General features: G+C 33.1%; 1 protein-coding gene across 2 annotated transcripts in view; it reads right to left on the bottom strand.

Moving 5' to 3' along the window:
• LOC128165477 (coiled-coil and C2 domain-containing protein 2A-like) overlaps positions 1-11,824 on the bottom strand; it is a 34,733-nt gene that overhangs the window by 14,805 nt on the left and 8,104 nt on the right. Inside the window, exons 8-22 of one of the 2 annotated variants that reach the window (XM_052830076.1) lie at positions 7,826-7,903; positions 6,369-6,392; positions 5,798-5,971; positions 5,630-5,660; positions 5,397-5,531; positions 4,079-4,221; positions 3,453-3,785; positions 2,676-2,732; positions 2,516-2,583; positions 2,058-2,198; positions 1,234-1,390; positions 895-1,008; positions 555-754; positions 347-439; positions 150-234 (exon numbers count right to left, since the gene is read on the bottom strand). In XM_052830076.1, the coding sequence (XP_052686036.1) occupies positions 150-234; positions 347-439; positions 555-754; positions 895-1,008; positions 1,234-1,390; positions 2,058-2,198; positions 2,516-2,583; positions 2,676-2,732; positions 3,453-3,785; positions 4,079-4,221; positions 5,397-5,531; positions 5,630-5,660; positions 5,798-5,971; positions 6,369-6,392; positions 7,826-7,903 (1,833 nt within the window). The remainder of the gene's footprint in view (positions 1-149; positions 235-346; positions 440-554; positions 755-894; positions 1,009-1,233; positions 1,391-2,057; positions 2,199-2,515; positions 2,584-2,675; positions 2,733-3,452; positions 3,786-4,078; positions 4,222-5,396; positions 5,532-5,629; positions 5,661-5,797; positions 5,972-6,368; positions 6,393-7,825; positions 7,904-11,824) is intronic. The other variant, XM_052830077.1, reaches the window with a different exon arrangement.

Raw genomic sequence — 11,824 nt, 5'->3', positions numbered from 1 at the left:
ATGATTTGAAATTGTTTTATCAATTGATTAGAAATGAATTTAATAATTTTCTTTTGATTGACGTTACACGCATTAATAAAGTTTTCCAGTCAATTTTTCCTTTAATACTTTGAATAAAAGAAAAATCATTAAATTCATATTTTAATTACCTGATATGTAATACTCTCAGGCCACTGTACAATCTTTAAACTGAATATCTGTCCAAAATTTAACTTAAATTCCTGAGTGAGAGGTCTAAAATGTAAAATGAGGAATTAAAAGAATACAATATGTAACTTGATTAAAAAGGAAAGAGAAAGAATATGATATCAGACATATACAATGTACATGTACAAGTAGATCTTACTTGGATGAAGTTCTCGAGACCTCCTTGTTGTTAAATAAAACTTTAAGGAACATTTCACATTTACTGACATCGTTCCTCCTCTGCTGTTCTCCTCTGCAAAAACAATTCATTTCCATTAACTCTTCACACGTGTTGAATGAAAGATTGTACAACACAAACATGTGACATAAACTGTGTGAAAGTAGAATAATGTGACTGTGACCCTGACCTTGGACATTTACTGGCCTCTGTGATTGGCTGAGTACTGGTGACCTCTGGGTACAGCTTGGGTTCACCCGGCCTCCTCCTAATTTCCTTGGCTTTTGCAATGATGTCTTTCCTAGCCTGTTCCTTGTTAAACTCCTCTGGTTTGTCTGGAATTTCGATTTCTGGCTCATTTAAAATCTCTTGATCTTTGGCTTCTTCCTCCTGAAAACAGATGAAGGTAAGATTCATACCTCTTAAGCTTTTAATGGTCAGTAGTATTAAAAAACAATCTGGCACATTCACTTTCAGTTGAAGTCTTTTATTAATTCAAAATGTAATTAAAATAGAGTTCTGTGACATACAGGATTGGGTTCATTTTCAGCGCTATGTTTGGAGGCCTTGGATCCTAACGAGGCCCTGGATCCTTTGGTTGACTGTTTACGGCTTCTTTTATGTATCCGTACACGCGCATCCTCCTATGAAATATAACAATACAGAAAAATTTATGCTTTTCTCAGAGTAAACTTCTTTCAGTGACTAAATATGAAAAGGGATATAAAGATTTATGAATCTTAATTTGCATTGAAATACATCTACTTGAAATTAAACATATTTACATGATACAGTGTCTTACTTATCAGTGGATAAAATGTTCTCTTTTATACACATCCTATAGATAAATGGATAAAGGACAGACTTACCTTTGCCTTGACCTGTTCTGCATGCTTCTTTAAAGCCTCCTCATACTCTGCCTTTTTCCTGTTGTAAATCTCTGTGGCTTCCTCTTCCATCTCTTCCAGCTCATCCTCAATCTCCAGCTTCCACTGGGTCAGGTCAAATTCTTTGTTTGTTTCCTCTCTGTAATCAGTACAACAAAGTCACAGCCTTTATATGGCAACCAGCAACTTCTGCACAGTGATGGACATTCATTTGTAAAAATAAACTTCACATACTATAAAAGTGGTTATTTACGTGTGGGGGAAATTTACACTAGTTATGTGGTAAGCCTAAATCCGTGTAAAATACCCCCACACAGAAGGTAAAAAGCTCAATACTTTATTGTGGTAAATCACATATCAGCATATTTAATATCCACACGTATTGACAATTTGTCTGACCATAGAAAATGTCTGACCATAGAAAATGCGTACTTAACCACCAGCGTAAATAACCACTTTTACAGTAGCTGCCTATAGTTACTCCTTTAGCATGAACCTAGATAGTAATTGTAATTCAACAACATCCTCTCCCATTCTAAAAAACTAGCATAAATGTACTGTATATTCCTTATTTATGCAAGTACTTAATTCCACAGTTCTGCTGTATTGTATCAAATCATTGGAACATAAAATCTCAAGCACCAAACTTTTTAAATAAAATCTTTTAATTTACAATTATCTGAAAAACAACAGTAAGATTTTAAAGTTCCTTGGGTTTAATTAAGAATCTACAGTATACAATCTGTGGCAGTGAGCCATTCAAATACAGTAAAATGAAAAGAAAATAAAACCGATCCACTACTCACGTGATGACCTGCAGCTTGAGGGGCGTGTTGATGAAGTTTTGTTTCTCCCTCTGCTGTTTGATGTCCTTCCAGGTTTTGATGATGGCCTTCAGTAACAGACGGTCTGTCTTCTCCTCTTTGTCTCTCAGTGCTCTAGCTCTCCTAGAACGATGAAATAAAACAGTTAATTACTACTAATCAATTCTTATTTTTGTAAGAGAAAGAATTGGTTCATACAATTGTAAGACAAAAAGTGATAAAAACCCTCAATACACTTATATGAAAAAAAATGTACATGTATTCAGGTAACCATATTCTAAAAGACCTAGACACTCTCCCTTCATTAATTACGGTATACAATTAACGGTGTAAATCAACCCGAAAATGGGAACTAGTATTCTTTAATATCTTATTTTGAAAACTCTACAAACTTTGAAATTTCTTACTTAAATAAACTCTTATTCTTAATCAAATTTTACCTTATTTCATCCTTGTAGTCTTGAAGCCTCTTTTGAAAATTGGATCGATCTGCGTAGTTATGTTCTGACTGTAGAAAGCAAGAAACAAACAATGAGGTTCTGCTTTGTACATTTACATCAGATCATCATTGAATCTCATAAATCTTAACAGAGTACAAACCTTTTTAGCTGCCATGTGATCTTTCAAATGAACAGCTGACAGTTTCAGAGCTTTAAGCTACAACAGAAAACAGAAAAGTAGAATTATATAACATACTTTGGAATTACTTGTCTGAAAATACCGTATAACGGGTAATTTTTACTGCTGTGATTTTTTACGAATTTTACTTAAAATAGGGCGATTTGAATTTTTACGCGTGAATATTTTACGAATTGGACATGTCCGTAAAATTTAAAAAGGGGGGGGGGGGGTTTCTCAGTGACTTTGTTACAGTTAACACACATATAAATCAGAAAATCATTTTTCTGTTAGCTTCGTATCCCCGTCATAGTTATTGACTGAGTGATTGAAATCTAGCTACGAACGTGGCATTATACGTAGTTTTAAAAAATACTCAAGACTGGATAGAAAGATCTGAACTGTTAACACCACGTGAACAAAAATGCTCAAATATACCTACATGTACAGCCAACAGAGACTGAGCTGAAGGTCATGAACATTACTCTCATACGTACGATGTAGAAAATTTACGTGCGGTGTTTTTATACTTCTGTGAAAATTTACGCATTTAATTTTTACGAATTTATAAAACTCGTAAAAATTAGTAAAAATTAGCAGCACGTAAAAAATACCCGTTATACGGTAAACTTTAAGAAAAACCCATTATAATAACAAAAGCTTCAAGAAAATACTGTATAAATATCTTTTTACATAAAACCTGATAATTAAGTTTTGTTGCCTATATCTGTAACAGGCATGTTTGCTGTTTTTACTGACCTTCTCAGAGAGATACTCGGCCATGTTTTTCTTCTGCCTGTCCATGTATTCCTCGTACAGCTGAGACAGCCTGGTCGCCAACACGTGCTCTCTGCTGAACAGGTGATGGTGGGAGAAGGACAGCGAGTTGATGTCCACATCCAGCTGGTAGTAGCCTGCATTATCCAGGGAGCCGTCGATGTAACGGCTGTCAAACTCGTGCATGATGGCCTTCCTGTACTGGACTTCCAGACCCGGTTCCTGTTCCTCCGGAATGGGGGGTCTTGACGGGGTGGGACGAAGGGGGTTAGGCAGGACTATCATCCGCCCATCCTCACCAAACCACTTCTCTCTCTAAAAACATAAAGGGGTGTGATACTTTTCAGTTAAGTCGTGATTGGCTTAAGAAAACCATTTTTGGAGTACATAGATTAGAGAATGTGTTAAATGTTTGCAAGATATCCCTTTAAAGAACTATATGTTTAAGTTCCTGGAAATGATTAAAAAAGATCAATTTCTTTGATATTATGAATTTTTGTTGTTATTACTCTGCTATAACAATAAAACTGTTATCTAGCTAGTACAATTATGATGTACAAACACTGAATACAAATTGTAAACAATGATTGAACTCTAGAGTTAGTTACATGAAGTTCTTTGATCAGCCTGTTTTCCATCTTGTTGACGTTCCAGCCCGATATCTTGGGTCGCGTTCCGACATAGAACCCCTCATCTTCCAGGAAACGGGGCTGCTTGTCGTGGAGTATCTTCGCCTTTTCTTCAGCATTAACTGGAAGTGTACAACAGAGGGGTCAAAACCAATAGACTGGGCTGCAGGTATGACAATCTCATTATGCTAATGAGATCTATCTATATTTACCGGTACATGCAATAATCTAATTAGGGATAATTATGATTACAGTATAGTCAATGTCTTTTTTTGTCTTTTGTCTCTTCTAAATTTTCCAGGTCTTACTGCCACAGGTCTGTGTTGCATAGTTATTACACATTGCATAGTTACCGGTAATACACAGACTTCACCTGTAGGACAAATAGAGAACCATTGTAATTCCATTGTTTGAATACTTGGCTTGACCCCATCAACAGATTCTAAAATTAATTGAACTTTGTACTCTAACGATGAATAAAACATATCTTTGTCTTCCATACAAGAAAGATACAAAAGAAAGAATTTAAATAATCAGCAAAAAACAAAGCAAGCTGTTTGTGCTCAGCAGGACCTCATATAAGATTCTGAGATCCTGTCTTCGTGTTACTTTGTATGATCTGAGTTACTGCATAAACTGAGATACATATAAAAACCAACATGACAATTACATATGCACACCTTACATATTTGTCACACAAGATATGCCTACTGACCAAATAAGACAGAAATTTGATATTTATATACGCAGTGTATATCTTCAGGTTAAAACAAAAAAATGTATTTCATAGATCGATAAAGACAAAATTCAACATCGAAAATTGAAGTATATTTTGATAATGAGAGATTCCATAGAATTCCATAGAACCCAACCAATATATAGTGAGCTGTTATCGATACTTAGGAACATTATAAAAATCTGAACTGTACAGACCTCACATAAGATACAAAACGAAATATGGTGACTTCTAATTATTTCACTGATGTACACATCATGTATTTGTTCTAAAATATAGAGACTACAGTACAGAAAAACATAATAACAAAATCCTATGTAACATGCTATCTGATTAGCTAAGGCAATTATTATACACTGAACCAAAGTTGTAAGTGTTCACAGAGTATAATGTATTCAATTTGATCATATGATTGAAATAAATGTATTTGTTTGTCTTGCCATTGGCGTATTTCTATTAAACTCTCAAGATATTAAGACCTCTGGTTGCGACCCGAGACCTGAGCCTTTGCTAGTTTATATTCATATAAATTTGGTAGCTATTCCTTGAGACAATACACACCTGATGTGACAGAGGGATAGTACAGTTTTTCAGCCTCCTTTTTGGCAGTCTCGGGCGTATCATCATATTCAGCTTTCCTCACAGCATAAAAACCATAGCCTTCCTCATCAACGTCCTCCATTAAAGGTACTTCATCTACAATTCATTGATAAGTAGTCATTGTGAACAACAGTTTTCAAACCAATTAACTTATTTTTTTTATTTCAACTCTGAAACAAATGATTTCTTAATACCTTCCTCTTTTTCCTTCTTTTTCTTCTTATCCTACAAAATTTAAATACATTTGTGAATGAGAAACCATACAAGTAACATATTAAACATGTGTCTATATAAAAAATTAACACAAGTTTGTATCCAAAGTTATATACTTTTATTACACATGTATATGTATAAGCACTCACCTCTTCCCCTTCACCTTCCTCTCCCTCCTCCTTCTCCCCTTCCTTCTTCTCCTCTTCCTCTTCCTTCTCCTCTTCCTCCTTCTCCTCAACTTCTGGCTTTGGCTCCTCTGGTTCTGGCTCAAAGTCATGAGTGAAGAAATCAAATGCCTCCTCAGCAGTTGGCATAAAAACTCCCTATTGAATACATAGAATGTGTTATAGTAACACTACAATTGAAGCATTTCTCCATGGTTCTGTGCAATTTTTTAAAAAATATTTCATTTTCATTGGTTAAGAATATTAAATACTTTCTTAAAATTATAATGTTTACGTTTGAAATCTTACAAAATAGTTTTCATGGGAAAGAAAGATGGTAATTGCAGGACAAACAGAAATGGAGAGAAGTTTCACTTTATGAATGATTAAATGAGAACAAAGGAAGCCATGTTGTTGAAGCTTTAAGTCATGTGTGCTGGGAAGGTGCTAACACCAAATGCTGACATTGTGATTGAGCAGTGAATTCACGTCAATTTTCTCCAAAATAGCAGTGGGATCAAGTCACATGCAGAACAGCACCTCTCTTTTACCATACCTTGCTTTTAAGCTCCATTCGAAACTATCCGGAAATGAAACTAGGAGTCATTGCCAAGTAAAATTGAACATGAATGAACACTTTTCTCTATGTATTAAATGATGGTTTAAAATTTGGTATGACAAGTCAGCTTAAATCGTGATAAATCTGTATAAAAGTGCTTGCTGAGGAGTTGAATTTGTATAATGCAACTTTCTCAAAGTAAATCACTGTCAATGTCATAACAGATTTGTACTTTTGTATCTCCATCTGTGTATAAATATGGAAAGATAATGGCACATGAATACATATTTAGTAAAATAAAGTAAAAATCCAAAAGTAATTATACTTTGCCTCAGAGAGGGATGTGTCACCCATCAAAATCTGGGCCAATGATGAAGATAAATTGGGGCCATTTTTGACACTTTCTTTGCCCAGTGTTTCGGACATTTTTATTCAGGAACGGTACACTAAACGACTTCAATTCAATGCTGTTAATGGGTGAAAATCTAAATACTAGCATGCTATCCAAGATCTTGGTTTTGTGAGCCCCTCCCTTCTTCACAGAGATCAAAAAGAAGCAATTAAAAATGTAATTTTTGGATAACTTTTTTGTGTCCTGAATACTCAATCCCAGTTTTAAAACACCCTTCACAGCTTGTTGTCAAAAGGAACCATGCCATTAAAATTGTCAAATAAATAATGTATTTTACCCTCCCTTAATCATATTTACAAAATCATTCTAGGAATAATACAATTAAATCAATATTTGGTGAAAAGGTGCCTAAATTTCCCTGGTAGATAATTCATTTTCTCTCAAATTTGTACTAGATTAGTTGGAATTAATCATATAATTTGACACATATATCACATCAAAATGGGATAATTAATGGGGAAAAACATACAATTTCAAGAGAAAATACACTTTTGCACTGAGTTTTTTCCCAAGGCCAAAAAGCAAAGTGCAGTAATTTGAATACATTGTAATATATGATAGATTATCTCAAACAGAAAACTTGATCCAGGGAGTTGGCTCACACCTCTTCATGACTTTTGACATCTCCACCTCTGAGATCATCATTTGTACAAAATTTTAGGGATGTGCACTTTATACACTTTAGCAAAACTGAACAACATAAATTGGGGGGAGGGGGGGGGGAGAGGATTATCTAGTACATTTCAAATAAAATAAAATAAATATTAATGTATATTCATCAATTCATTATTTCTTTAAAATCTGCAGTTCCTGTTGAAAATTTCAATTTTAATTTTAATTTTACAGGTCTAATTTAACAATTACAGATAGGGTTTTTATTACGCACAATTCATTCATTACGTCATCATATACATGTTGCAGATGGGTTAATATGCGACTCTTTGAATCTTTTTTGTCCTTCTAATGAAAACAACACGATTCTAATATTCTGTCTGACCACAAAATCATAAATCTGTCATTCCCTACAGCCAGATGACATTACCTTTTCTTCAAGAGGCTGTTTTTTTTTCAGTCGAGATTTGAAAGCCCTGGTTTTTTCTTCCAGCTCAGCCTCATCAACCTACAAAAGGAGAAATATTTGTTTTTAGTAAGATTCTTCCTGTTATTAATAAATTTACTCATAAAAAAAGTCATTTTTGGAAACTTATTGATGACAAGCAACATGAAGCTATATTTGACACAAAGCATGTCTGAATAGTACATGTGAATTTAATTGCATTCAGAATACAAAAAATACAAAACTTAATTGGGCCTTCCTTAAAAAAAAGTTTGTTTGGAATTGCTGTCTGGAGGTTTCTTGACCAAGGAGGGAGTGAGGGATTGAACTTTAAGTTTAATTAATTAATACATGTATTGGTAAAAAATAAAAACTTCCATATAAAAAAAGTTCTTTATTACATGCATTTGCTAATAAATGTAAAATATTATCAGCGGTGGTATTTCATTGAGGTGGGAGGCCATTCCAATCAAACGATAATTTTATTTTGGCTTTGATGAAATATTGGTTTCAATATCAATGACACACATACCTGGTATATCATGATCTAGCTAGTTTCTATTCTTTAATAAAGAATTAGTTTATCATTTTAGTTAATCAACAAAAAATACAAATAAACATATATAGAGACTTCTTTAGAGAAAAATCTTCAAAAACCTTCAGATTCATCATTAATTAAAATCATCATAACTGTACTATACTTGTAGGTCTATTTAATGTTGACCATTTCACTGTCAAAAAATCAAAACAATCTCACTTTTCCAACACAATTTTCAATTTTGGTTCAGAAGATAACGATTTAATTTTTTTCTAAGTTTCATGGACAAATACATTTGAAACCATTGTGAATAACTTCAAAAAAAAAAACATCCGCAAGCAACTTCATCTAAAAAACATTTTAAGATTGCTAATGAAAATAAATTCTGGCCAGTACTTTTCCATCAGTCAATCATGAGAGCTATATAGCAAAAGAACAATTTTTTAGAAATGGCCCAATCCTTTTCCGTGTTTTGAATTTTATTAGCAAGCCATAATTGCTGTGACTAGCAAATAATTTCTACTACAAAAGTGCTCAGGGTCTCTGAGCATCTTACTACATTGTGCAGTACACAATAATATATGTGATTAATTAGATTTTTTTCTTTAAATTCATTTTCCAAAACTCTCCATATCTAAATGTTATTTAAACGGTACCAGCACAAACAGGAAATCACACAATTACGTAACCAGTAAAACAAAGCTAATTACAGATTAAATTCGAGTTTCCTCATCATTTTTGTTCATAATATTTCTTTCTTTTCTGATTGCATTTCTTCCTTGGTTAAGAAGAGTTCATAGTAATAAAGTAACATAAGAAACATTTTGTGGTCATGTTACGTAAAAAGCTATGGAGATGAGGGATTGTGCCCTTCGTGGCCTTTGACCTTGTTTGTTACTCCATTTAGAGGATACGTATGCTGTAAAGTATGTCAAAAACAATAACAGTCGATGCAGCATAATTAATTAATTAATTCATTAACATATGACAAAATGCCAAATAAAAAATACCTAATGTATTTAAGAATGAGGAATCATAAGCCTAGCAATGGAATTTTGTGTACGACAGCTATCAAAACTTCTCAACTGAGACCTTTAAGGTAACAAGTCAATTTTCAATACCCAGACTTATTATGGATTTATATTTTCACACTTGGGACAATTCTCTCATCTCTTTGTAGTTGATAAAGGATTGTAGGTGTAAAAGCATTATTTTACAGTAAATGTGACAAACTTGCCAATTACTTCAGATTATGGCCAGCCCATGGATGTCAAATCTTTATGAGGTTAATTACAATCCCGATTTTAATGTTCAATTCATGACAAATTTCTTTTTTTCACCATTAAATCATACACATATCTTTGGACTACTGCACTGGGCTTCAACTCTCAACAGTACAACTCTCTGCTTACCTCATTTTAATATCGTCATTAATTGGAAATACCAGGGCAGTAAAAGATGCACAGATCAAAACCGAGGATGCCTCAACTCAAATTTCAATGCATCAGAATATGATTAACCCTCCCTCAAAATAGAGTCAGCATCAAGAAATAGATCTATAGCTGGGCGGGGATCTAAAAAAAAACCCTCATATATCATATAACTGAGAAATCATCTAGCCAAATTCTCCAATAGAATTTGAAAGGTGCTTAAGTGTAGTGGAATAATACTCCAATTTCTCCATTTATACCTATCTCTGCAAATCTCAGTTCATATTTAAAATTCACTACTAATACTGTAAAATCAAATTTATATCCATACAATAAGTGTAGCCCTCCGTTTTAAGATATCACATTTCATTTAAAGAGAGGCATTGGGTATGACTTATGATATCTGATACCCAGGAAATTCAATTTCCTAATTCCTGTTTATTTTTGTGCTCAAATATCTGCAAACCTCACACAGTGCATAGTATGAGCTTTCTTTATACCGTGCCTAAGTTCTCTAATTATCATTCATATAATAACCCACTGCTAAGCTGCATCCCAAATGTAACCAGTGCCTATTTTAACAGCACACGCCCCTAGCCAGCCATTTTACCTCCTCAAATTTCAGTATTTGATCACATTTCTACAAAGCACTGATAATTAGTATTTATACAAATATCAAAATACTCCAAAGTACGAATGACAAATAAAAATAATCTCCCCAAAAGGAAATCCAAAATTTTTTTTAATAAGACTAACAGGGGTTTTCCTTGCAGAGCTTCCATGATCTAACTGATTTTAACCTTTCAAAATGGAATGTCACCATGAAACACAAATACAAAGTTAACAAAGTTATTTAGGGTCACACAACTGGGCTAACAAAAATATCACAAGCTTCATAAATGTCTGATATATGCACATTGATAAGTGGATCAAAGTTGGGTCTAATTGTCAAATGAATATGTAGATGAAAATGATTCAATGTTTGCACTGGCATAAAATTGAACTTGGAGTCTAAAATATGACAGATTTACTTGTGAAAGCATATTATCTTCTATCTATAATAAATTTATTATTGAAATATTCCAAAAATTCATCACCGTGTGTTTCTGTCCTTTTATAAACTTCTTGAAAATTCACTTCATCAAAGGGTACATCAAAGGTTTTACATAGCAGATCAAGATCTGAACTTAATTGACATCATTTCAAATGTTGAAACCAGCTTAAAAAAGTAATTAGACTTGTAAATATCTAAAACTAATTTAACATATTTTTATCAGAAGATTAAAACAGAGCACAAATAGATAATTACATAATGAAATGGAATTTAAACGAGAGAAAAATGGCAATAATTATGAGGAGGACGGATGTGGATCTACTACATGTAGACTTTGGTAATTAAAAATGAAACGGCACCTTAATCATTATCACTTTTTGCTTTATTAAACAGTCAACTTCCCCAATTATTTGATTCTCCTATGAAAGCTAGTCATGCCCAAGTATCATAAAATTATACAAAAGACAAATGTCTTCCAGACATTTACAACAGATGCACTTTAAATTCAAACATCAAATATCTGAATCTGATTTTTTAGAAAAGTCAGTATTACAAATTTGAATAATGATTTATGGTATTGACTAATCGTTTCCTGTATAATACATGCACAATTCAATTTGTACACAAAATTTCAATGAGTTATCTCTACTTTGCAGGGATATATGACATTCATTTGCATTTTTTTCTTTGGAATGGGATCGGCATTCGTGAGAGAAATCAAGAATTATACATAAAGAGAAAAGCTGCACCTCCAGGTTATGTTAAAAATATCAAATGTAAATTCATTGCAAAATTTCCATCTAAAATTTGTTAAAATCAATTTAGATGGTAACTAATCGATTGATTTGGTATAGATTTCATAACCTCAAGACCAATCCTTCAAGGTTACTTTAAAAATATTAAATGTAAATTTATTTTCAAAGTTTGATAAATTTTTCATCATGTTCAAATCAACTTTGATG

The sequence above is a fragment of the Crassostrea angulata genome, chromosome 10, assembly GCF_025612915.1.
Source record: "Crassostrea angulata isolate pt1a10 chromosome 10, ASM2561291v2, whole genome shotgun sequence".
NCBI lineage: Eukaryota > Metazoa > Mollusca > Bivalvia > Ostreida > Ostreidae > Magallana > Magallana angulata.
This window is presented reverse-complemented; position numbering and strand designations above follow the sequence as displayed.